The 27,806-nt window shown below is 39.3% G+C and overlaps 1 protein-coding gene across 5 annotated transcripts in view; it reads left to right on the plus strand.

The window, feature by feature from the left end:
- Rps6kb1 (ribosomal protein S6 kinase B1) overlaps positions 1–27,806 on the plus strand; it is a 36,552-nt gene that overhangs the window by 4,378 nt on the left and 4,368 nt on the right. For 2 of the 5 annotated variants that reach the window (XM_021645844.2, XM_060387068.1), the window contains exons 2-13: positions 3,696–3,745; positions 5,139–5,259; positions 6,308–6,376; positions 13,812–13,959; positions 16,273–16,330; positions 17,720–17,820; positions 20,587–20,677; positions 20,833–20,923; positions 22,010–22,117; positions 22,840–22,902; positions 23,081–23,158; positions 27,227–27,334. In XM_021645844.2, the coding sequence (XP_021501519.1) occupies positions 3,696–3,745; positions 5,139–5,259; positions 6,308–6,376; positions 13,812–13,959; positions 16,273–16,330; positions 17,720–17,820; positions 20,587–20,677; positions 20,833–20,923; positions 22,010–22,117; positions 22,840–22,902; positions 23,081–23,158; positions 27,227–27,334 (1,086 nt within the window). Of the gene's footprint in view, positions 1–3,695; positions 3,746–5,138; positions 5,260–6,307; positions 6,377–13,811; positions 13,960–16,272; positions 16,331–16,519; positions 16,563–16,662; positions 17,172–17,719; positions 17,821–20,586; positions 20,678–20,832; positions 20,924–22,009; positions 22,118–22,839; positions 22,903–23,080; positions 23,159–27,226; positions 27,335–27,806 lie in introns of those variants that run through there. The other 3 variants (XR_009592855.1, XM_060387070.1, XM_060387069.1) reach the window with 3 other exon arrangements.

The raw sequence follows: 27,806 nt of genomic DNA on the forward strand, positions 1-27,806 counted from the left end.
AAAGAGAGAGCTAACTTCCCCAAGTTGCCCCCTGACCTCTACACGTATAGCATGGCATGAGTTGGAGATCGCATGTGCGTGTGTGTTCATTATTTATTCTTTTGATTAAATTTTTTTTAAGATGGGACCTCATTCTGTAGCCCTGGCTAGCCTGGAGCTCACAGAGATCCATCTGCTTCTGTCTCTCAAGGTGTGAAACACCACATTTTGGCTATTTATTGTTTTTGAGATCGGGTAGCAAATGGCATAGACTCCCTCCCTCCACCCCCCCAGTGCTGGAAATACAGGTGTGCCCTACCATGCTCAGAGTATGCCCCCTCCCTGCTTTGTGTTTCAAAATATGGCCTCACTGTGTAGGCCCACTCAGCAGCAAGCTCAGAGCCTATTGCCCTAGAGTTACATGTGCCAGCATATGGCTTGGATGTTTGCTTTTTTTCATGTCTGGTTAAGGATAATTTTTCCCATTGGGGAATAATTCGTTTTAATTTTTATGAAGTACTCAACTTTCATTAAGATTTCATGCTTATTAATTCAAGTTTAGATAGATTTAAAAAAAATATGAGATTATAACCACAGCCTTTCTCCCTTTTCTCTTCTCCTTCCCAACCCTCCCATATACTCCTTCCTGCTCTCCTTTTAATTCATGGCCTTTTTCATTAATTGTTATTGCATGTATTATGTGTATGCATTATCTTTTACAGACGTCTTTAACTTAAAATTTTGCAAATACTCACTGGGGTAGGCTAGTTTGACACAATTCTATCTTGTATAATACGTGGCCTTGCAGGGTTCTGCTTCATACAGGCAGAATCTTAAAGTGAGAGGTTTTGAGAAGGTGCAGTGAGTGGCCACAAAGAACTGTGCCTCAGATGTCCCTGTTCTGTAAAGTAACGGTAGGAAATTAGCAGTGCAGGTGCAGATGGTAGGACAGGCTCCGGAAATGAGCCTCAGCCTGAGGGCGTGTCCTCTGAGGTGGCTTCAAAGGAGCTTCGCTGTTAACTACTCTGTGCCCTTTAATTTAGAATTAAGTAAGGCCAACATTAAAGGAAAAAAAAAATTATGGCCATTTAGAATTAGGTAAAGCCAACATTAAAGAAAAAAACAATTATGTCTGGGCACGGTGGCACACGCCTGTAATCCCAGCATTTGGTAAGGCAGAGGCAGGTAGATCTCTGTGAGCTTGAGGCCAGCCTGGTCTACAAAGTGAATCCAGGACAGCCAAGGCTACACAAAGAAACCTTGTCTCAAAAACAAAACAACAATAACAACAAAATTTTACAAAGGAGAAAAAACAATTCTGTAACACCAGTTTTATCACATCTGAGAGAGATTAGTCTTTTGCCTTTAAGACTTACCTGAGATTTTATGAATGACAGAAACTAAAGAACCTGGTTCACTGGCATTTTTGTTTGTTGGTTTGTTTTTGAATACAGGGTCTTAGTCCCTGGCTAGCCTGGCCTGGAACTCTATGTGGAACAGGCTAGCCTGGAAGTCACAGAGATCTGCTTGCCTCTGCCTTGCAAGTGTTGGGATTAAAGGCACTTTACACTGTGCCCAACTTTTAAAAATATATTTATTTTTATTCATATTTCTATTATACGTGCACACCATGTGTATATAGTGCAATTGGGAGCCAGAAAATGGCATTGTGTTCTCTGGGAGTGGAATTATTAATGCTTTTGTACCTACCATGTGGGTGCAGGGAATTGAACCCTAATTCTTGGGAAGAGCAGCCAGTTCTACTAGTCACTAAGCCATCTCTGCAACTCTGCCCAGCTATGTTTAACCTTTTTGTTTGTTTAAGATAGGGCCTCCCTATTAGCACGGGCTGTCCCAGTACTCCCTATGTAGACCAGGCTGGCCTTGAACTCATAGATATCCTCCTGCCTCTGCTTCCAGAGTGTTGGGATTAAAGATGTACCACCACTCCCAGACTGTGTTTAACTTTTTAAAAGATACTTTATGTGTAGGTATATTTTGTCTGGATGTGTATCTGTATGCCACTTTCATGTTGTATGTTGCCCTCAGAGGCCAGAAGATGTCAGATGTCCTGAACCAGAGTTACAGACACTTGTGAGCCACTATTTGGATGCTAGAAATTTAACCTGGGTCTTCTGGAAGAACAGCCAGTGCTCTTAAAATTAACTGCTGAGCCATCTGTCCAATCGGGCTATGTTAAACTTTTTAAGAGCTTGCCAAACTATTTTCTGGAGTACTTCTACATTTTACATTCACACTAGCAGGGTCTGATGGCTCCTTCCCTCTCCTTGTCCCCTCTTCTTCCTGTCCTCTCCCTTTCTCCTTTCTCTGCAGTTCTAGTGAATGGGAAGATGTCGATTAGTGTGTTTCCTTCTAGTATTAATGTTGAATATTTTTCTGTGTTCATTTTTTTGTCTTTGAAGAAACACCTATTTAGATACTAACTTGTTTTTCAAAATTATATTTTTTTATTTTTTTCTGTGGTTTAACTTTTTAGCTTATGGGGGAGTGGAGGAGCTAGATGTACTGAGGATCAGACCCGGGGCTTTGCGCACACCAGTCCAGTGTTCTCTCCCTGAGATACATCTCAAGACCTTTTGTTTTTTGATATGAGGTCAGGCCTTGTCAAGTTCAGGCTGACTGTGAGCACACTCAGTTCTTGAATTTATAATCTCAATCTCTTAATCAAGTAGTTAGACTTGATGATAGGCCTATTCCACCAAGCTTGCCTTTTTTTCCTACTTTCTAAAAAGAATTTTTTTACTCGTTCGTTCGTTCATTCATTTATTCACTCATTCATTATTAGGTAGAGTCTTACTGTTTTGCCAGATATTGCAGTACCGTGGCAAACATGTAAGCCATACTTAAAAAAAAAAAAAAGATTTTATTTTAAATTATGTTTGTTTGTGTGTGTATGCTTGTGTGCATATGACTGGAGGTACCTGAGGAAGACAAGGGTTTCAAGTCCTTCCCCAGTCCTGCACATGCTACAATACTGTCGTGAACTGCCTCTCGTGTGTCCTCAGAACTGGCATTGGGCCCTCTTATAAGAGCAGCACATTCTCCTGACCCAGCCCCGCGTAGAAATTACTGGGTTTTTTGTTTTGTTGTCATTTGTTTTTTTAACACAGGGTCTCACTATGTAGACCATGCTGGTTTCAAATTCACAGAAATCTGCCTGCTTCTGCCTTTCAGGTGTTGGTAATTAAGGCTTGTATCACCACACCCGACCATATAAGCTCTTCTTACTGATTCTGTGGTGAACAGCATTTTCTCAATTTAATTTTGGAGTTGTTCATTGCCAGTGCGTAATAGGTTCATTACAGTTTTCACTTATTCTATGGTTAGAATAAATGTTTGGCCAATATGATGTTTAACCGTTATATTTATTGGTTAATTATTTTGCCTTGATTAGCCACATTATACACTGTATATCTTGGACTACTTGTAGTTATCTTATGTTTAGTTCATACCGTGTTAATCTACCCAAGAGAAGCATATAATTTAATTTAGTATCTCAGAATGTAATGCCTTTAGCTTCATAATAAAGAATTATATACTTAATAGGCAATGAGCATAGTTGCTGAAGGAAAGCTCACTTGGTTTTGTTTTAGGTTATGCATGAATGGCTGCTGTAGTTAGTTGTATAAAATGAAAAAACTTGAAAGCATGAGTTTCTGGTGCTATTTATTTCTAAAACTTAAAATATTTTTCAGGGTCAGTTAAATGAAAGCATGGACCATGGGGGAGTTGGACCATATGAACTGTAAGTGTATATGAAAAAACTTCTATTGTGCTGTTTCTCTCAAGGAGGTTCATAGCCTCAAGGGGTTCTGTTGTTTTTTGAGACAGGGTGTCTCTGCGTATCCCTGACTGTCCTAGACTCACTCTGTAGACCAGGCTGGCCTCAAACTCACAGAGATCTGCCTGCCTCTCCTCTCAGAGCGCGGGGATTATGAGCGTGTGCTGCCGCCACCCCACTGTCTGGGGGGTTCTATCTAGTAATCTGTTTTAAACACCACTCATATTTACAGAGTTGTTTATTGAGTTGCTGAATATAAAGTATTTTAACATTCTGGGTGTAGAAAAAGATAAATTCAGAGTACACTGACTATGAGTTAGGAATTCTTATTCATTTAAAACTATATCTGTAACTTTTTCTTATTGAAAAATTTTTGCCAGTACCGCAAAATACTTTAATAAGTCACTCAGCCAGAGAGATTAATGCACGTTTAAGTCATGTTGGATGGGTTCTGTTAGGGGTGTGTGTGTGTGTTTAATCTGCTCCTCACCCTCCAGTGGAGAGCATGCCAGGGATGGAGAAGACAGGACTACTCCTTGAGGAAGTGTGTGCGTGTCAGACACAATCACCACTCCTTTTTGGAGTCTTTAAGCTAGTAACTCGGAAAAGTCAGGCATGGGAAGAAATGCAGCTATATTTTATTATCAAGAACGTTTAAGCAAAACAAACCTGGCGGTGGCGGTGAGTACCTGTGGTTCTTGCACTCAGGAGGCTGACTTTGAGGCCAGCCTGGGCTACATAATCACTTTGAGATAGGCCTGGGCTGATTAACAACTAATTGAGTCATTTCTAAAAGATCCTAGATTTTCTGCTAAAGTTGCAGATGATGTTGGGTAGTAAGTAATCTCATGAACATTTTTTATTTTTTGTTGTTTGGTTTTTCAAGACAGGGTTTCTCTGTGTAGCCTTGGCTGTCTTGGACTCCCTTTATGGACCAGGCTGGCCTCTAACTCACAGAGATCCACCTGCCTCTGCCTCCCAGAGTGCTGAGATTACAGGCATGCACTACCATGCCCAGCTTCCCATGAATATTTTAAATGAACTAAATTTGAGTAACTAGAAGACTTGTTTACTTGGTCAGCTTAGTCATGCTTTAATTTTCTAGGTTGGGGATGCTTGATATTTAAGAAAATGAATAGTCATAGCATGTTCTGTGAGCAGATAAACAGTCTGCCCTGACCTTGACCCAAGACATGTCATTGAATTGATCATCAATTAACTTAGATCACACATACTAAATTTACTGTCATGAACTTGTTTCCTTTTACCTAATTGGATCTTTTTTTTCTTTCTAACAATGTGCTGGATATAATTGAACTTTTTGCAAATTTACTTCTGGTTTTGCTTTTCTTCCCAGTGGCATGGAACATTGTGAAAAATTTGAAATCTCAGAAACTAGTGTGAACAGAGGGCCAGAAAAAATCAGACCAGAATGTTTTGAGCTACTTCGGGTACTTGGTAAAGGGGGCTATGGAAAGGTAGGCAATGTTTTAAATAGCTGCCTTTAACTTGGGTAATTTGGTTTTAGATATTGGCTCCGTTCCTCAGCGTAGGTTCTGACCATGACTCGCATGATTTGAGGGATATAGGTTCAGTTTCCTTCCTTCCCTACCCTTATACATGGATATAACGCAGGCTTCAGTGTTTGTGAATAAGTAAACAGGTAATGTGCCAGGTCAGCCCTGCTCTTCGAGGAGTGCTTTTCTTTGACCCAGTGGTACCTTATGTAGGGTGCCCCTTTAAACATGGGCAGACCACTCCCCACTTGATGTATGTTAAATTATGTGTTACTGAGGCTTGAATCTGAATGGATTTTCTTTGATTTGCAGTATCTAAGAAATAGTTAGAAAAGCTCAGAGACTGTAAAAAAGGGCTTTCATAGTTTTGCCCTAGGTTTCTAACTTAAGACCTCATTTTTATGTGTTCTGCCCAAGACAACTCATACCCCAGACCTTTGCTTTTAAGAGACAGTTTAAGAACTTGACTAAATCAAGAACTATCTATACTGTTCTAGTGTCAGTGCCTAGCAGTGTGACATTTGAAGTTCTTAAGATTATGGGCACTCAAATATGGTCTAATCATTGTGACTATGTAACACTTTGAATCTTACATATATTAGTTGTTAATTAAAAGTATTGGGTAAGAAGCCATTTTAATGGAGTGACTGAAAATCTGTCAGTTGTTAGTTTTCTGTGAAATAATAGCAATCCCTGGAATAAATTTATGTGAAAAACAGGAATTTGCTTTCCAAGTGTAGGAGCACTCATAGTTTCTGCTAGTGAACTAGGATTTTGTCAATGCTGTTAAATTGGGTATTTCCCAACACTGCCATCAGGTGGCAGCAAAGCACATTTTACAGTAAATCCTAAAATGTGGCTTCTTCTAATGGATCATTTTTGTGCACTGTCATTTGTGATGTACTTTTTATAGTATAAACAGTAGTGTCACATGTTTCTTGAGTAGGAATAATGGAAGGTGACCTGCATGGTTTGGCTTTTGATAACATGCAAACACTCATTTCTTTAGGTTTTTCAAGTACGAAAAGTAACAGGAGCGAATACTGGGAAGATATTTGCCATGAAGGTGCTCAAAAAGGTGACTATTTTCCCCTTTTTCACTTTCTACTCTTTAATTCCTATAAACTTTTCAGTCAGAAAAATGTGTCTGTAGACACTGTGGTTTTAACTCAGGGTTAGAGTGCATGTTCAGTCTATATGAGGCCCTGGGTTTATCTGCAGCACCCTTTCCCCAGGAAGGGAAAAAGAAAAGTATTTTAACATTTCTACTTGTAGGGTGGGAACTATATTGTGAGGTACATTTTGTTTATTTCTGGGGAGGGTAGAAAGAAGAGCATTTTTTCATTGTTCTCTGTACTGTCAGCTTCTGGTCTCCATATTTCTAAGTAGTAAGCATATTATTACTGCTTTTTATACAGAAGTTCTTGATTATGTGTTTATTTCCTATTAAGATAGATAAGAATCAGGGCTGGAGAATGGCTCATTGGTTAAGAGCACTGGCTGCGCTTCCAAAAGACCCAGGTTCAATTCCCAGCACCCACATGGCAGTTTACAACTGTCTGTAACTCCAGCTCCAGGATATTGAGCACTCTTACATACACATACAAATACGAAGAGCACCGATACACATAAAATAAAATAAATCATTAAAAAAAAATAGGGGCTGGAGAGATGACTCAGGCTTTAAGAGCACTGGCTGCTCTTTCAGAGGACCTGGGTTCAATTCCCAACACCCACATGGCAGCTCACAACTGTCTGTAACTCCAGCTCCAGGGGCTCTGACTCCTTCACATAGTCACATGTAGGCAAAACACCAACGCACATGCAATAATTTTTTTTTTAAAGGAATTTTAATTTCTTTCACTCCCAATTTACCTGTTTTCTATCTTGCCCTCTTGGTTGATTTTTCATTGATTCTACTATTGTGTTCTCTAGTTTTTGTTTGTGTTGGTGAGATAGGGTCTCATGCAACCAAGACTAGCCTTGAACGTCTGGCTCTCCTGCCTTCACCTCTTGAGATTGCAGGTGTGCACGACTGTGCCTAGCTTCCTTAGGAGCCTTTTATTCCCTATTTCCTGTCTGTGCTGTTGGTTCTCTAGACATGTCCCTTCGCCACAGTCCTTGAATCTTGAGTCCTTCACTATTCCATCCTGTTTTCTGCATGACATGACTTTGTATTTCTTTATTTATATTTGTATTCTTTATTTATATATATTGTTGTAGTGACCATCTTGCCTTGAGGAAGAGTTCTTGAAGATTTTTGTTTACAACTTTTGTTGTTTTTGGTGGTGGTGGTGGTTAAACAGGCTCAGAATGTAGTCCAGGCTGGTCTTGAACTCATGATTTTGTTGTCTCAACCTTCCAAATTCAGGCATAATTTACCAGTGTGCAGCATGCTAGACATGTTACTAGACAAGTTACTACTTCTTTCATAGCTGAGTTCACATAGCTGATAACCAAGCAAATATCAAAGCAGATTGTTGAATAGAAAGTGTGGAGCTTAGTTTAAGGGGAAGTCCAGAGGGATTTGGGAGCTGTTGATAGTACTGTGACAATAAACATACCAGAGTAGAGCTCTGGGTCCTCACTAACTTCTCCTCTGTTTCCTAGTACTGCACTAATGTCATTAGAACAAGCTTGATTCATATTTTAAATTTAATTTTTTTATTTTTCAATCTTTGTGTGACTACAGGTGTTCATGTCCCATTGTGTGCATATGGAGGTCAGAGGAAGATGGGTGTTGGGCCTCACTTTTCACCTTGTTTGAGGCAAGATCTTGTGTTGTTCTCCACTGTATACAGCAGACTAGCTGATCCACTCAACTTCTGAGCGTTTCCTGTCTTCTGCTTCCCATCGTTGCTGTAAAAGCCCTGGGATTATAGACATGCATTACCATATCTGGTGTTTACATGGGTTCTCTGGGAGTCAAACTCAGGTCCTCATACTTGTAAGGCAAAGATTTTACCGACTGAACATTCTCCCCAGCTATGATTCTCATGTTTTACTGTGTTAGGTGAGCATTGTACTACTGAGTCATACCCGCAGCCTTTGATTGTCCTTTTTTATTTTCATTTTTTTTGAGTCAGGATTTCTCTGTGTAACAATCCTGGCTGTCCTGGAACTCTCTTTGTAGACAAGGCTGGTCTTGAACTCACAGAGATCCTCCTGCCTCTGCCTCCTAAGTACTGGGATTATAGGCCTGCGTCATCACCACCCGGCCTTTTTTTTTTTTTTTTTTTTTTTTTTTTTTTTTTTTTTTTTTTGAGACGGAGCCTCACTGTACTCTAGCTCATATACCAGGCTGGCCTCAAACTCACAAAGTTGCCTGCTGCTTCCAGAGTTCTGGAGTTAAAGGTGTGTGCCTTACAGATTTATAGTTTTTATATTGTATTTTTGAGCCAGAGTCTTGCTATGTAACCTAGCCTGGCCTCAACTTTCCAGTCTTCCTTCCTGTCTCAGCCTCCTTTATGCTGTAGGTACAAGGCATGCAGAAGAGACTGTCAGATACCCTGGACCTAGTATAAGAGTTTGTGATCTACCATGAAGGTACTGGGAATCAAACCTGGGTCCTCTGGTAGAGAAACAACTGTTCTTAATCGCCACCTTTCCGGCTCTTTTTTCTTTTCTTTTCTGGTTTTTTTTTTTTTTTTTTTTTTCAAGATTTATGTATGTATGTATGTATGTATGTGTACAGTATTCTGCCTGCATGCCAGAAGAGGGCATCAGATCTCACTATGAATAGTTACGAGCCACCATGTGGTTGCTGGAAATTGAACTCAAGACCTATTGGAGGAGCAGCCAGTGCTCTTAACCTCTGAGCCATCTCTCTAGCCCCCAGGTCTTTTTTATTTCTAATGTTTTTGTTTCAAAACTTTATAATGGTGTGTCTTGCTTTAACTTTTATTACCAGTTTTAATTTTTTTTTTTTTTTTGTTAGTTTGATATGAGGTCTCTTTTTGTAATCCTGGGTAGCCTAGAATAGAAATCCACCTGCCTCTGCCTCCTGATTTATTAAAGGCATGAATTAAAGGCTTGTACCACAGTTTTAATTTTTGTTTGTTTGTTATTTGGATAGTTGGTTGATTTTTTTGAGAAAGTGTTTCTCTGTGTAGTCTTGGCTGTCCTGGACTCCCTTTCTAGACCAGTCTGGCCTCAAACTCACAGAGATCCACTTGCCTCTGCCTCCCTGAGTGCTGGGATTACAAGTGTGCACCACCATACCTGCCTGAGTTGGTCTATTTTTAACTTTTATTTTAAAGTGATTTGTTTATTTTATGTGTATGGGTGTTTAACTTGGATATATGTCTGTGCGCCTTGTGTGTGCACTGCCTACAGAGGCCAGAAGTCATCAGAGACCCTGGAACTGGAGTTTCAGAGGTTTCTTTATGGGCTGCCTTGTGGGTGCTACTTACTGACCCTGGGTTTTCTGTTGAGCATTTCTCTACCCCTATCCATTCAATTTTCCAAAAATATTTATTTATTTATGCATTCATTTATTCATTTATTTATTACTTATTTTGGTGTTTTGAGACAGGGTTTCTCTGTGCAGCTTCTCTGTGTTTCTCTGGCTGTCCTGGACTCCCTTTGTAGTCCAGGCTAGCCTCAGACTCACATAGATCTGCCTGCCTCTGCCTACCTGAGTGCTGGGATTACAGGCGTCTGCCATCGTGCCTACCTTCCATTCAGATTTTTAATTTCAGTTTTTGCTGTGTTATTTGAGAGTTACTTATAGACACTGTAATACCCCTAAATTGTGTTTATAATTACAGGTGTTTTTATACGCCAGTATAACTGCTGTATAATTATTGTACTTTGAAATGTTAACATTAATTGTTCAATACTGTTTCTTAATATATAGTCTATGTTCAAACTTTCCCAGTTGTCCTTTTTTAGAAAACAGAGTCTCAAGTAGTTCAAGCTAGCCTCTAACTCACTGTGTAACGGAGGATAACCCTGAACTCACATTCCTTCTATTTCTACTTGTTGAGTGCTGGGATTGCAGGCATGCACCATTGTAAATGGTTTTGTGTCTTTAGTTCACTGCAGAGCCATTCCTTATTCTTAAAAAAAAAAAAAAAAAAAAATTGTCTTTTATGGAATTAACTATCTTTGAAGAGTCCAGATCTGTTGTTTGGCTCACAAGCACCTGCAGTTCCAACTCTAATCTGATGCTCCTGGCCTCGGAGGACACCTGCACATACCACCCTCCTCCACATATGCACACAGTTAAAATGAAGAAAAGTTTTGTTTATTGAGACAAGGTCTCTATGTACTCCTGGTTGTCCTGGTGCTCAATTGTGGCTTTGAATTTGCAGAGATTCCCCTACCTCTGCCTCCCAAGTTCTGGGGTTTAAAGGTGTGTACCACCATGTGTGGCAAGAAATTTTTCTTAAAAAGAAAGGAAGGAAGGAAGGAAGGAAGGAAGGAAGGAAGGAAGGAAGGAAGGAGAGAGAATAATAATGTATTTTCTTTTTAAAGAACCAAAGCCAGAAGTTGGGCATAGTGGCACACACCTATAATCACAGCGTTTAGGAACTAATGTAAGTTGAAGCTAGCCTGGGCTGTTGAGTAAAACCATTTCTCAATCCCAGAAAGGGTTGGACCTGTGGCTCAGTTGTTAAAATGCTTATCTAGCATGCACAAAGCCCTGGATTTGATCCAGAAACTATGTACACTTTGTTGGGCACATGCATGCCTGTAACTTAGCTTGCAAGATGCAGAGAAGTGGGTCAGAAGTGTAGAGTCAGTCTTGTCTACAGTGTAGAGTGAGTTTGAGATCAGCCTGGAATACATGGCACCAAATTCAAAGAAAAGTATAGAAAAACAAAAAATTGAATTGGTACCAGGGGCAGTGTCTTACCAAGCTGACTGGGGCAGGAAGACCACTTGGGCTCGGGAATTCAAGATCACTCTGGGCAATGAGGAAAAAAAAGAGTTAACTACAGAATCAATATGGAAGCTGGGCATGGTAGCACATGCCTTTAATCCCAGCACTCGGGTGACAAAGGCAGGTGGATCTTTGAGTTTGAGGCCAGCCTGATGTACAGAGTGATTGCAGGATAGCCATGGCTACACAGAGAAACCCTGTCTCGAATATATATATATATATATATATATATATATGTATGTATATCTCAGTATGAGCTGGGCATGGTGGTTCATGCCTATAACCCAACACTTCAGAGTACTGAAACAGTATAAGGCCCTCCTGGCCTTTAGAATGAGATCCTGTCTCAAAAGCCCTCAGACAGAAAAGAACCAGTTTAGATTTGTTGATTTGTTTTTCTCTGTGTTATTTATTTCTGTTATAATTCATTGTGGTTTCACATACTGCTAATGAAAATTTTGTTTTGTTTTTTTCAATTAATTTGTTTTGTTTTGTTTTGTTTTAAAAATAGCATCTTCTGCTTGTTGCTTAGGGTTGCCTAGAACTCACTGTCGCTCAGACTGGGCTCAAGTTCTGGGATCCTCCTGCCTCAATGTATTGCATGCTGGGATTATGGCTTGTACCACCACTCCCTGTGTGTGGTGCTGGGGATTGAACCCAGGGCTTCATGCATGCAAGACAAGAGCAACACCAGCCAAACCACCTCCCCAGCCCAAGAGCATGCAGTTTACATTTACTTAGTACCTTTCCTTCTGCTTCCGTGGTAAAATCAGAGCATTCTGCTAAATTTAATTTGTAGGGGTTTTTATTTGTTTGCCTTTATATAATCCTGGCTGTGTTGGAGCTAATTATGAAGAACAGGCTGGCCTTGAACTCTCAGAAATTCACCTGCTTCTGCTGTGATTAAAGGCCTGTGCCACCACACCTGGCCAAGTTTGTGTATTTCTGTAGTGCTTACTTTTATTTTACAGTTCATTTTATTCTTGGAATGCATATAATTATTAACATTCAGAAATCAAAATTACTATAATTGTGATAACGAAAGATGATGGATGGCAAACCATTGAGATTTTGCTCAGAAAATATACTTAAAAGTCTTTCTCTTACCACTCTTGCTGTTAGCTTTGAGCCTTTCTGAGATGTGTTTAATTTTATAGATAGAAACAGATATATGTTTGCTTGGATTTCATGAGTTAGGGTCTTATGGTGTTGTTCTGGCTGACTCAGCATAGGCCAACCTCAAACCTAATGGTTCTCCTGCCTCTGTCTTCAAGTACTGGAATTCAAGGCTTTCGCCATCATGCCAGTTTGTGTTTGTACTTCTTCATTCTTTCACAAATGTAGAATGTACATTAGGTATGGGAAATGACACAGTACTTTATATGTTTTTGTTTTTTTGTTTTTTTTTTTTTTTTACTTCACCTTCATAGAAATGCTTCTTACTCTATTTATGGCTGTGCATATGTAGATTCTATAGGCTATCAGCCAATATCCTATATATAGCCATTAAGTTTGTTTTTAGTGTTTTCAGTCTTGTACACACAAAAGTGTCTACAAAACTAATAATGTGTGTTTTTGTCTCATACTGGGGGTTTAATCACTGAAGTAATTTTCTAGAATTTATGTTTGGTGTGTACAAAAGTACATAATTTCTCCAAAACACTCTTATTGTTGTGGTTGATGTTAGTATTGTTAGTAAATTTAGGCTGGTCTCAAACTTATTAATTAATAACTATAACTGGCCCTGAACTCCTGATCTTCCTGCCTCTGTCTCGTCTAAGTACTGAAATTATAGGAATGTGCCTTTACACCTATCTTTCATTGATTCTTAAATCTAATTAGGCTACAAATGATAAACCTTTAGCTTTCTAATTTTTGTTTCTTATCTTCATTGTCTTAGTTGTAAGGCGCTTTCCTTAGTTTCTTGTACTGGCCACCTGCTTTGTATCATTTCTTCCCTAAACCCCACAATTCCACTAAAGCTGAGGGTTCATTACACTCATCTCAGTACTTCTTCTTTGCCTCTGAGCTTTCAGTACCTTTGCCTGGAGGCACAGCCTTCTGTTTCCTAGCCTGTGTCTCCTCCTCCAGCTGAATCTAACCGCTCATTAGCATACTGACCTTGTGGCTTCCCTGGACACATCCCATTTTGTCATAACTCTTTTCATTGGGAATACTTTTTTAACCTTCCATATTTCACCTTGACTTTACAGTTTTGCTCTCCTCATCTTCAGGAAGGCTTCTTGCCAGGTTGAGTGCAGTTCTTGTGCTTATCCAAGTGTTCTGTTCTGCCTCCATTGACATCTCTTCTCCTGATACTCTGGGCTCCAAAGACAGGATTCCTTATATTAGTTCTGCTCTCTTTGCCTACAGTCGGGAGCACACTAAGGCCTCAACTGTTAGTGCATATTGATTAACTTGATCTGTTTACATCATTTACATGTTTAATACAAAACTCTGGCAAGTTTAGATACTTCTAAGCAGTGAGTAGCTTCCATTACCCATCTCAGTTTCTAGTAGGAACTATTCTGTATTAGTCTTAAAAAGCATAAAATAGATTTTTCTAGTTACTGTAGGATAAAAATGTTCACTATTTTGTTCTTATAGATCATCTCTTTTCCTTTAGGCAATGATAGTAAGAAATGCTAAAGATACAGCTCATACAAAAGCAGAGCGGAATATTCTGGAGGAAGTAAAGCATCCCTTCATTGTGGATTTAATTTATGCCTTTCAGACCGGTGGAAAACTCTACCTCATCCTTGAGTATCTCAGTGGTTAGTACATAGTTCATGTAATTATTTACATTTGCTCCAAAAACTGGGTTCAAACATTACTTTCCAGTAAAAAGTGCTTTTCCTCATTGTGAACAATCCTTAAAATTGATGAATACAATTAAAGAAGGAAATTCACATGTGAACAAATGGTTCTATTTACAGACAAATATGAAAGAAACTTGGAAGGTTTTCCTGTCTGTAAAATTTTATTTAAATCTCTTTGTAATCAAGTATTTAACACAGTAAGCTGGAATAGCTACTGTAATTCACATGTCCCATTAAGTATTCCTTTCTAACTTGAAATGTGGAAGTTTATTGAGAATATTATAAATTATTGAATGTTTTTTAACTATATCTTTTAACCACATTTTCAAGGACCTGCTTCCCTCTGGGAACGTACCATCCCCCCATGCCCTTTTATTTGTTTTATTTCATTCATTCCTCCGTTTGTTTGTTTGGTTTTGAGACAGGGCCTCTGTAAACAGGCTGGCCTGGAGCTCACCATGTAGCCTGTGTTGCAGTCCTGCTTTCGCCTCCTGTGTATTGGTACAAGGTTGTGATTCCCATAGAAGATACACAAATAAATGTGGCTTTTTCTTTTTTCTTTTTTTTTTTTTTTTTTTTTTGAGACAGGATCTCTTTATATAGCTCTGGCTGTCCTGGAACCCACTATGTAGACCAGGCTGGCTTCAAACTCAGAGAGTGACCTGAGTGCTGGTATGTGCCCACCAGGCCTGGCATACCTACGATTTCTAAGAAATGGGTTTCATAATAGGTCTTATCATGGACCTGAAAGTTGCAGAATTTCACACTTTTTGTTAATGCTACTTATTTTGTGACTTTACGTTGTAATTTCAGATTGATACAGATTTATGGGTAGTACAAGAGTCCTCATGTAGGTCCTCCAGATAGTGTGGAGCTCCTGTGTGCCTTCACCAGACCCTTCACGACCCATCATGTGCTATCTCCCCCTTCTCGCATATGCATGTGTGTACATACATATGCACCCAGATACAGTCAACATTTTTGTGCTGTTCAAGATTTTTATAACCAAAACTCTAGCATTTACTTTTTAAATTCAAGGACATTTTCTTATGTAACTAGAGCAATAAAGTAATTAGGAAATTAAAATTAATATACTAAGATCTCTTAGTTTTCTTTAATTTGGAACAGTTCCTTAGTCTGGCTTTGTCTATCATGTTGATATTTTTTAATAAGACCATAGTCTAGTTTCTGTGGAAAGCCATCACTTTGGGTTTATCTGATGTTTCTTTAGGAATAGATTCAGGTTATACCTTTTTGACAGAATTGTCAAGTAACATTGTGTTCCTTCTCAGCAGTTCGGAACAGAAATGCATGACATTTAAATCTTTGTCCCACTGATGTTGATGTTCATTTTGGTCACATGGTGTCTGCCCGTTTTTCCCCTTTGGAATTAGTAAGTGTCTCTTGAGGAGATACTTTGGGATTACCTCAGTATCTTATCTCATCAGGCTTTCGGGTCCAGTTTTGGCATCCATTGGTTCTTGACTTTTAACCCTGGTGTTTTCGTACTCCATCCCGCCACTTCATTTATTATTGTACTTGGCATTCTGCTGCAATACAGAGCTTTCCTTTATTCGTTGAAAACTTTATCTGTTAATTTATTTACATCATAATGGGTGCCTGGATTTTAAGATTACTCAAAACAGGGCTGGAGCGATGGCTCAGAGGTTAAGAGCACTGGCTGCTCTTCCAGAGGTTCTGAGTTCAGTTCCCAGCAATCACATGGTGGTGGCTCATAACTATCTATGAGATCTGGTGCCCACTTCTGGCCTACAGGCATGCATGCAGGCAGAATACTGTATAAATAATAAAAATAAATCGCAAAAAAACAATTATTCAGAACAATATAATCCTTTATCAATATTTACTTTGATACTCAAATTATGTAACTGTCATTTTCATTCAGTTTATATAAGAGTTCTGAAAAATAGGAATGTCATTTTCACTAAAATTTGGGTGACTTCATTGTGTACTATTTTTAATCAAGACTTTTAAACTCCAGGCCTGAAATCTGTATATATTTTGAAATTTAAAGGTATTAAAACTGTAATTCCAAGCCAATTTTAGTTCTTAAACTTAGATGTTTTGTAGAATAAGAATACTGCTAAAAATAGCTTCCTGGAGACTTCAAAACCTCAGTTTTTAGGAGATTTTGTTTGTCTGTTTTGTTTTTTTAAGAACTCAGTCTTACAGGTAGAAGAAAGTACAAACTCATTAGAAGAGGATTGCAAGTAAAGATATTTATTCCTAATAACTTTTCCTTTGTAGGAGGAGAACTATTTATGCAGTTAGAAAGAGAAGGAATATTCATGGAAGACACAGCTTGGTAAGTGAAGTTTTTGTGGTTGTGTGGATTCAGGTAATGACTGATGTAATTAAAAGCAAAACTACACTCCCACTGTGGGCAGCCACATGATTCAGTAAAGTGATCTGGAAACAGTCAGTCACTTAGAATGTCAAGGGGGAACTTGGGACTGGGCAGCTGTTGGAGGTCACATGATTCCTTTGCCCCCAGGCCTTGGGTGGATGGATCTTCACTGCAGAATTTCCTTGAATTGGTAAGCTGCCTGCCTTGGTTGTGGGTGAGTGTGGTTTTCCAGGGAAATTTTGTATGTGGAGCAATGGAAAGTATCAGAAATCATCTCCTCTTTTTTTTAGACTTTCCAGTTCCCAAGGTGCAGTCTTAGGGAGGTGATAAGCCTGAACATACATCTGTGGATTGATTTTATAGCCAGGATGGGATCTGCCCTCCTATTCGTAAGACGGCATCTGCTTCAAATAAAAAATATACACATCCTTTTGTGAAGTGACTGTATTGGGTAACAGTAAATCAGTTTGACATACACATTAATTGAATAGAAAACACTAAAATGTTTTTTCTATCTTAATTACCAAACTGCATTCCATTGTTTAATTTCAGGCCTTTTCTAACACAGAAGCTGCATTTAAGAGCCTTAGGGATGAAGTGCCCTTTTTTGGAGGAGGCTCTCTGAGCCATGTTGGAGGCTGTGGTCCTGCTGGCTGTGAAACTGCCTCAGTCCTCTAGGACACACCCTCTCCATCCTGGAGTAATCTGCAGGATTGCAACATTGTTATACAGCCAGTATTGCAGTGCTTTGTGCTTTTCGAATCCAGACAGGGTTGATCCAGCCCTTTATTCTTTTGAGGTAGATAAATTTGAGTGTCACACAGTTTATAGTTGGGGCTGGCTGGCGAGAGGGTGGGCAGATACTGTGGGCATTGCTGTCTGTTAATACACAGCTCTGTTATATAAAGGATGAGTGGGCTTCCACAGGTCAGGCCATAAAGACCAAGACTTAATCTCTGAGAATAACAGTCCTTATTTCCTGTGGAATCTCAAATGTTGGGGGAAGGTGGGAGGAATGTTTGATCTGAATGACTGTTGGCTTAATTCCTAAACAGAGAGAATAGAATCTAATCAATAATAGCTAGAATAGACTGGACATCTTTGCACTTTTAGCAGTATTTTCTAATGGAAAATAAAACACGGTATAGTTTGACTAAAACGAGTCCCCCTGTATTGTGGCATCATCCTGTGCCATCTCTTTTTCCCAGTACATTCTTCCACCCCACCCCACCCCCACTGATTTGGTCTTTGGTGCATGTATGTTTCTTTCAAGGAATTTTGTTCCATACATAAACTGTTTTGGGTAGATTTCTTTTTAAATTATTATTAAATCACTTTTGTTTCCAGCTTTTACTTGGCTGAAATCTCCATGGCTTTGGGGCATTTACATCAAAAGGGGATCATCTACAGAGACCTGAAGCCGGAGAACATCATGCTAAATCACCAAGGTGGAGATATATCATGAACAATTCTGTAGTGCATAGTCAGTGTACAGTCCTTCCACACAGATGATGGCCCTTTCCAAGGCTCCCGTGTTTATCTCGTTCTTGTTATATACTTCCCCCTTTCTAGTACTTGAAGTATTTAGTATTTATGATTGAGCTTAAATAGAGCTGCAGATACGAGCCATTCTTTACAGCTTAAAAAAAATCTTATAGAAAATGTTGACTCCACAGGCAATTCAAATGTGAATTTTGATTTATGCCATTGAGTTTTAATGACAAAAAAAATGCATAAATAGTAGAAGCAAAACTTACTTGTTTTATTTTTGTTTTCTTAGACATGGTCTTTTCGTGTAATCAGCTGGCACTGAGCTTAGGGTCATCCTGCCTCAGTCTCCCAAGCGTCAGGATTACACGTATGCACCACAACCATGCAGCTAAAAGCAAAACTTTGTAATAAATTTTAATTAATGTTTGAAGAAGAAAAAGACTGAAATTGAGGCGTTATTTTATATATCCCCAGTACCAAAATAATTAATAGGCGTAGATTAATTAGAGAGACAAAACATTCTGTGTAACAATGGGTATAGCAAAGCAAGTGTTTGCTACAGCTCCATGTCTGCTGCTACAGTCTGAACTGAGAAGACTGCAGTTTTCTCAAGGAATAAGCTAGACCATTGCATCCATACAAGGCTGTGAGCAGTTGCTGAACATGAGGTCTCTGTAGGATGATGTCTGAGATAGTTAACCACTGTAAACTTTTGGACAGAAAATGGTGAGGTCTATATAAAAATGGTGCCTTTTTTTTTTTTTAATTGTGAGGGTCTAGAGAGGTGGCTCAGTGTTTTTTTGTTTTGTTTTGTTTTGTTTTAAGTACATTTGCTGCTCATGCAGAGGACCTGGGTTTAGTTCCCAGTACTCACATGGTGGTTGCAACATTTGTAACTTTAGTTCCAAGGGATCTAGAACTGGGTTTTGCTGGCATCAGGCACACACATAGTATACATATATACATGTAGGTAAAACCCTCATACATATTAAAATAAAGAAAAAAAACAATATAGAATTGACAAAGTGCATAGTGGGAACTATGTCAGCATTCCTACCTTTCCATCCCAAACCTGAATTCTGATTCTGAAGTCTTTGCTGTTTATTTTGAGGTATTCCTTTAAAGGTTTTGTTGTTTTTGTTTTTTTCTGTTCCCTGTTCTTTGTGAATGCTACCACGTGATTATCAGTTCGAAGCAAAGGATAGAACAAGAGAATGGTGGCACGCCTTAAGTCCCAGCACTTGGGAGGCAGAGGCAGGTGGATCTCTATGAGTTCTAGGCCAGCCTGGTCTACAGAATGAGTTCCAGGACAGCCAGGACTAGACACAGAAACCCTGTTTGGAAAAAAAATAAAACAAATCAAAACAAAAAACCCCCAAAATGGTGGAATAGTAAAAAACTTCTAAAAAAATTTATTATTTTCTATACTTGCATGTACAACCTACATGCCAGAAGAGAGTATCAAATCATATTATAGATAGTTGTGAGCCACCATGTGGTTGCCGGGAATTGAACTCAGGACCTCTGGAAGAGTAGATGGCGCTGTTAACTATTGAGCCATTTATTCAGCCCCGTAAAACAACTTTTTAATCCATAAACTTGGATATATCATTTGATTCTATGAGAATAAAAGCTATGGCTGGGTATAGTGGCACACACGTATAATTCTAGAACTGCAGAGTCTAAGTAAAGAGAATCTAATTCAAGGGAAGCCTGAGTAGGTAATTGAATTCCAGACCAGGTCTTGTCTCCTAGCCAGATCCTGTCTTCAGAAGGGCTCTGAGGGGCTGGAGAGATAGCTCAGTGGTTAAGAGCATTTGTTGCTTAGCAGTAGGCCTGGGTTTACAGCATGATATAGTGGTTCACAACCATTGATAATTTCAGTTTCAGGGTTCCTGAGCTGTCTTACAGCTTACTTTGGCACCAGGCACACATACGCATTTATGTACATGCAGGCAGAATTACTCATACACATGAAATAAATTTCTTAAAAATGAGAAAATAAAAGATAAATATTATAGCTCCGTTTCTTCCTTTGTTAGCATGTAGTAGATGTTCACAGTGAATAAATGTAAATAAATGAGCCACTGCCTTTTGCCTGAAAGGAACCCTTCAATAATAGGGCCCTTGCTGTTGTTGAGCCACTGATTAATTAATGACAGCTAAGAGAAACTTATCTGACATGATCTTTGTGCAAGGTGGAATTCTACCTTCTGGAACAGAAATGATTATCCTACGCAAATTCTAGTTCTTTCCCTTCACTGGCAGCTTTTGGCAGTAAATAATTTAATTTCTTTCTGCTAACTGGTAGCATTTGGCATATAAGCTATATAGTGCCTTTTTTTTTTTTAAGAGTTATAGGAACTCTTTAAGTACGCTGTGAAGAAACAATACAGTTGAAGTGTGCTATGATTTTTTGTTTAAATACAGAATGTTTACTAAGGGTATATATTACTTAATCCAGATTTTCAAAGAGTGGAACAGAATTCTGCATATAGGTAAAGCCACAGCTTTAGACAGTTTCATTATTCTCTGTACTTTTTCCTTATTGCATTGATTGTATCACTGGCACTGCCCTGCCTTTAAGTAGTTATTACCCCTTAGTAGATATGGCATTTAGTTCTTGGCATCTTCAAGAAAAGTTTTAGAAAGGAAAAGTTAAAGTCAAATACTGCATATACTTGAAATTCTCAGAATAATCATACTATAATCTTTCATTGTAGGTCATGTGAAACTAACAGACTTTGGACTGTGCAAAGAATCAATTCATGATGGAACAGTCACGCACACATTTTGTGGCACAATAGAATACATGTGAGAGCTGCATGTTAAAAGAAATGTAACTGGTTTGGGGGTAATATCTAACTTTTACCTGGCTTAAAATAGTCTTAGTTTTCTTAGTTTAATAATTTTATTCAGATGCTATGAAAGTGGACAAATATTAAGGCATGCTGTTTTTCTCATTGTAGGGCCCCTGAAATCTTGATGAGAAGTGGCCACAATCGTGCTGTGGATTGGTGGAGTTTGGGAGCATTAATGTACGACATGCTGACTGGAGCAGTAGGTGCACGTTAAAGCTGCATGTGTTATGCTCTGTGCTGAACAGTTATCAAGCCATTAATTAAAAGAATCTTACTGTGCTTTCAGAACATGTGCCTAGTGAAACATTTGTTATTGGTAGTTTAGCATTAGTGGTAGCTTATGATTTTGTGGGATTCCATACTTTAAAAAATATTTTTATTTAAATGACCTCTGTAGGGGCTGGAGAGATAGCTCCGTGGTTGACGGGAAAGCTCTGCTCTAGTTCAGTTCCCAGCATCGCGTCAGGTGGCTTACAGTCTGTTGTAACTAGTTCCTAGAGATCTGATGTCACTGCTCTTCATGGGCACCCACATCCTGTGCATAGACCCACATTCACTATGTGTGCACATATGAAAAAAAGAACAATTTGGACTGACCCATGTCATGGCAGTCTAATGAACTGCAGAGGGAGAAATAGGAGCATAAAATGAGATGCCTTACCACACAAGATTTCCAGGGTGGTGTTCTTGAGGTGTCATTGCTTAAGGGCACAGGTCTCTGAGTTAACTATTTCCATACATGCTTGCTTTTCTTTTTTCTTTTTTTTTTTTTTTCATTTTTTTCCCACAGTTTATTCATTATATATCCCAATTGAAGCTTCCCTCCCTCAACTCCCTCCAGTCCCACTTTCCCTCTCTTCCCCCCCATTCTCTTCCCCTAGTCCACTGAAAGGAGGAGTTCTACTCCTCTGCCATCTGCCCCTAGCTTATCAAGTCCCATCAGGACTGCCTGGATCCTCTTCCTTCATGGCCTGGCAAGGCTGCATGGCCAGGGGGAAGTGATCAAAGAGCTGTCAATCAAGTTTATGACAGAGGCAGCCCCTGCTCTCCTAACTTGAGAACCCACATGGAGACTGAGCTGCCAGTTGGCCACATCTGAGCAGGGGGTCTAGGTCCTCTCCATACATGCTGCGTCAGTCTCTGCAGGACCCCCTGGGCTCAGATCCCTTAGCTTTCAAACATGCTTTCTTAACTCAATGTTTAACCATGCAATTCAGGAACTAGATAATATTGTTACTTAAAGTTCGGTTTTATATGCTAATCTTTTGCTCTTTTCTACCCTTAGCCTCCATTCACTGGGGAGAATAGAAAGAAAACAATTGACAAAATCCTCAAATGTAAACTGAATTTGCCTCCCTACCTCACGCAAGAAGCTCGAGATCTGCTTAAAAAGGTAGGGCTCTTAGATAATAGACTCACCAGCAAGGCTTGATGAGATAACATTGGGTGCACGCACACACGCACAAATACACACGTGCATCTGTGCTTTGTTTGGGCTTTTGTTTTGTTTTGTTTTTTGGGACTCACTATGTCTCACTTTGTAGACCAGGCTGGACTCAAACTCATAGAGATCTGCCTGTTTCTTCACCTTGAATCCTACACCCAGCTCATATATTGTGTTATTTAATCTTTGAGAACTTTATGTGTGTATATAGTTTCATCCTCACTCTTTTGCTTCAACTTTCTAATGTCCCCAACACCTACCTCTCTCAACTTTGTACTTAACTTGTTTACTAACCTCCACAGTCCAGTAGTGTTGCCTCTGTAACTATGGATGTGGAGTTGGCCACATGGCCGTGTACCAGTGGCCATGACTGTCTTTCCCCAGCAGCTGTCAACCTCCAGTAGCTTTCTCACTAAAGGTGGGGCATCATCTGCACCTCCCCATCTAAGAATTTAACATATATTGATTATAGTCATACATAGATACTAAACAAAAAGACTTAATTTTTTTAAAGCAGAGTACATATTTAAAAGACTTTATTTTGTTCTCAAACATTATTTGATATTAGTAAATTATATGTCTTGAGCACAAATAGGGACCACGTTCTGTAAAGGAAAAAGTCAGTTTGATTAATTGCAGATTTTCATTGGTGCTTCTTTTCCTCCCTAAAGCTGCTGAAAAGAAACGCTGCTTCTCGTCTTGGAGCTGGCCCTGGGGATGCTGGAGAAGTCCAAGTAGGAACTGAGATGTTTGGTGTTTTTTTTTGGGGGGGGGGGGGGGACATAATGCTGATTCTGCTTATTTGTGATGGTTATACAGGGACATTCATATATGTTTAGCTTCTTCTGTGATTTATACATTCAGAAAGATGGTTTACCTTCATCATCAGTCATCCTCCTTGACTTTTTCTAGGCTCATCCATTTTTCAGACACATTAACTGGGAAGAACTTCTGGCTCGGAAGGTGGAGCCTCCCTTTAAACCTCTGTTGGTATGTATGTGTAAAAACATGTAATATGGGGAATCTGTAACAATTGTTTTTCAGTACTAGGGATTGAACCTAGGACCTCACACATACCAGGCAAGTGCTCTACACTTGACATCTCCTGGTATTTTTTTGTTTTGTTTTTGTTTTTCAAGATGGGGTTTTTCTGTGTGGCCTTGGCTGTTCTGGACTTGCTTTGTAGATCAGGCTGGCCTTGAATTCACACAGATCCTCCTGCCTCTGCCCCCCTAAGTGCTGGAATTAAAGGCATACACACCAGGCTGGTAATTTTTTAAACTAAGGAAAATCTTAGAGAAACCAGGGGTAGTGGTGTTCTCCTGGATGACAGTGTCTTTATTAATGACATCTCCAGTGACCTTTTCCAAATAAGATCACTTGGAGGAACTGGGGGTTGAGTGTTTATTTAGCTTCTGTCTTTTACCTCAGAACTTGAGGAAATACGCTTTTCTCCATTTCTTAGGATGTAGGTGAAGGAAGAGAATATGAGGCTGTCTATTATTTGATCACAGAGTATAATCACAGACCTGCTTTGAAATGTACACAGGGCTGGAGAGATGGCTCAGTGCTTAAGAATGCTTGTTCTTGCTGAGGATCCAAGTTCTATCCCCTGCACCCACAGGGTAGCTCTTAGTCATCCATAACTCCACTTTTGGGGGATCCATCACTTTCTTCTGACCCTCATGGGCACTAGGAGATGCACATAGTACACAGAAAATATTCCTAAACCAGGCGCGGTGGCGCACACCTTTAATTTCCAGCTCTCAGGAGGCAGAGGCAGGTGGATTGCTCTGAGTTCGTGGCCAGCCTGGTCTGCAAAGCAAGTCCAGGACAGCCAAGGCTACACAGAAAACTGTTTAGAAAAACCAAAAGGAAAAAAAAAATGTCTGCATACATAGTTGTAAGGTGGATCATTAACTCAGGTAAGTACGTCTCAGTTTCAGAATAATCAGGTCATCTTGTTTAATCCTAAAGGCAGTCACTAAGCCATCATCACAGTTATAAGGTTGACCATTTCTTCAGTTGTTTATTTTGATTTTCCTTTTCCCTTTTATTTTTTGTTTATTTGCTTACTTGTTTTATCTGCTATACTTAGTAAGAAATCATAGTTTATACATAGTTTGGGTGTTCTCTCCCTTTTTTAATATTTATTATTTGTACAGTGTTCTGCCTCCATGTGTGCCTGTACACCAGATCTCACTATAGATAGTTATAAGCCACCATGTGGTTGTTGGGAGTTGAACTCAGGACCCTTGGAAGAACAGCCAGTGCTCTTGACCTCTGAGCCATCTCTCCAGCCTGCTCTCTTTCTTACTAATATACAAATATCCCCTTTCATGTCTTCTAGAGATTTGTTGAAGAAACTGGTCCATCTATTCTGTAGAATTCCTCAGATTAAAAAAAAAAATAAAAAAGTGAGGCTTTTAGTTTGTTTGTTTTAGAATTTTTTATTTGTATGAGGTTTTATTTATTTATTTATTTTATTATGTGTATAGTATTCTGCCTGCATGTGCACCTGTGCACCAAAAGAGGGCACCTGATCCCATTATAGATGGTTGCGATCTACCATGTGGTTGCTGGGAATTGAGCTCAGGACCTTTGGAAGAGAAGCCAGTACTCTTAACCTCTGAGCCATTTCACCAGCCCCATGTATAGGCATTTTACCGAATATATATAATAGAAAGTAGATGTGTGTGTGTGCGTGTGTGTGTATGTGTGTGCCTGATGCTTGTGAAGGTCAGAAGAAGGTGTCATAGCTCCTAAAATTGAGTTACAAATGGTTGCAAGCCACCATGTGGATGCTAGGAACCTACTCTAGGTCTTTTGGAAGAACAGCAAGAGCTCTTAATGGCTGACCCATTTTTCTATCTCTGAATTCCTTACATTTTAATTTTGTTAATTTTATCCCCATTGTGTCATTTACTATGTTCATCTGTTTCCAAGTTAAGGACCTTGTGCTACAGATGGAACTGTTGGTGCTGTATGCTTTGACAAGGAGGTCTACTTACAGTATAGTTTATTTCTTTTAGTGCTGTTAGTTAATGAATGCCTGTAAGTCAGTTGTTCTTAACCTGGGATCAAAATCTAGAAGTATTTTGGTTGTGATGCAGGAGGGCCCTGCTGCTAGTACCTACAGCATAAGGGCCAGAACACGACAGCTCTCTACATGAAAGAATTACCAAGGTCAGGAGCTGGAGACATGGCTCCAGTTAAAACTAGCACTTGTTGCTCTTTCAGAGGACCTAGAGTCAGTTCTCAGCACTAACGTGGTGGCTCACAGCTGTCTACAGCTCCAATTCTAGGGGATCCTACACCTCCTTCTGGCCTCTGCAGACACCAGACATGCATGCAAGCAAACACAGACACATAAAATAAAAAAAAAAAAAATTAAAGGAATAAAAAAAAAAAACTATCAAGTCCATTCGGGGTTTATACAATAACCTCATTCATTTATTCATTCTATATTAGCCAGAAGTTTTCCATTAAGCAAACTTATCAGTTGTTTGGTTATCCAAGGTATAGTTGATACCAAGAAGGTAGGCTAAATGTTTAATTCCTTTTTTTTTCACTATTCAAAATGATGATAGTTCCTTAGTATCTTTCAAAATTGAATAATGAGTTATGTGATTTTTTTTAGTGTTATTATGAACTTAGATGTTTTAAAATACTAATATTTCAATCAATCTAGCAATATTTTTCCAATTTTTCTTCTTCCTTCTCCTTTTTCTTCCTCCCCCTCTCTGTCTGCCTCTTTTTCTTCTTTCCTTTTTTTTTTTCTTTTTTTTAATGACAAGTTCTTACTGTATAGCACTGGCTGGCCTGGAACTCATGGTGGTCCTCTTGTCTCTGCCATTTAAGTTCTAGAATTACAGGCATGTAGTCTCAGCTATTTCTGTTTTGTTTTGTTTTGAAACAGGATCTTACATAGTATAGTTTCCGCCCCCCAACCAAGACAGGGTTTCTCTGTGTAGTTTTGGCTGTCCTGGACTTGCTTTGTAGACCAGGCTGGCCTCAAACTCACAGAGATCTGCTTGCCCCTGCCTCCTGAGTGCTGGGATTACTGGTGTGTGCTACTGTACCCAGCTTCATATGCTAGTCTTAAGCTTACTCTTTAGCTAAGAGTATCCTTGGTCATCTTGCCTCTATCTCCTAAGTGCTGGGATTACAGATATACCACCTTCCCTAGCATAAATTGATATGTATTTCCGATATTTGACCTATGAGTCAGACTATTCTTTAAACAACCAATCAAAAATGTACTCAGAGTAAACTGCTATTTTAAAACCGTAAGGGTTGAAGTAGTCTACAAGAAGAATTTCAGCACGCTGTCTGGCTTGGAGAAGGTATGGTGCTGGGGTGTTTGCACAAGGGCATTGCACATGCCCAGTCAAGTGCTTTACTGCTGAGCTACATCCTGAGTGGCTAACTGCATCATCTTATCTCTGCTTTGTTTGAACTATTCTTCTGTATTTATCCAGACATACAGTGGCCACTGAGTACATTATCTCTAGGAATTAAGTGACTAGACATACTAAAGATTAATGAGTGGGGAATTTATATCCAGAGTTTTATTAAGGATGATAATTATATACTGAAATTTATGTTGATTCGTATATAAAGCTTGAAAATGCAGGCTTTGGCTCACTGGTAGAGCATTTGCTTATCAAGTGTGAAGCCCTGGGTTTGAACTCAAGCACCACACATACATAAAAGGGTGATGCTGTGGGGCTGGAGACATGCCAGCACCCACATGGTGGCTCACAACCATCTGTAACTGCAGGGATCCAGCGTCCTCTTGTACCAGACACACACATGGTGCATGGACATACATGTAGTCAAAACACCTACACACATAAAATAAATACTGAAAATTTTTTAAAAAGCAGTGATGCAAACGGACCATTGACACTTTTTACCTGCATTTTTTCTTGTCTGTGGGCTGCTAAGATTATTTTGATATTACAGTCAAACCCATACAGAGAGTATAGGGCTTATAGTACCTTTGATTGAGGAATAATATAAACTGTTCACTATTTTCATTTTGTTCTTATGAAGCAATCTGAAGAGGATGTGAGTCAGTTTGATTCAAAGTTTACACGTCAGACACCTGTTGACAGCCCCGATGACTCAACTCTCAGTGAAAGTGCCAACCAGGTCTTTCTGGTAAGTGAAAGAATTTCCATGTAGCTGTAGAAAATTTAAGTATGATGCAGTGAGAAGTTTACGTGGAAAACCTGGATGACTTGGCTTTTAAGTCATTTCTTTGATAACTTACTGTTCCCTACAAACCATTTTAGAAATTTCAGTAAGAGTACTTGATTCTTTAGAGTGATTCATGTTTGGTTTAGTGTTAGTGACTTAAAATGATGTTTGGCTTACAAAGCGAGTTCTAGGACCAAAAAAAAGATGTTGCTATCAACTCTGCAGGGGATTTGTAATGTTAATTATTAATATTTGATGCACAATGCTTATTCAGCTAACAGTGAGTGGGGAAAGCAGGTAGGCAATAGGACTGGCTGAACAAACATGCAGCAAGAAAATGAGAGCCGGGAGCCAAATACCAAGGTTCAAGACAGAACTGAAACTAATACAACAGTGTTTTTGCCCTGCACAGTGGAATTTTCACGATGTTGGC

Source organism: Meriones unguiculatus, chromosome 7 (assembly GCF_030254825.1).
Source record: "Meriones unguiculatus strain TT.TT164.6M chromosome 7, Bangor_MerUng_6.1, whole genome shotgun sequence".
NCBI lineage: Eukaryota > Metazoa > Chordata > Mammalia > Rodentia > Muridae > Meriones > Meriones unguiculatus.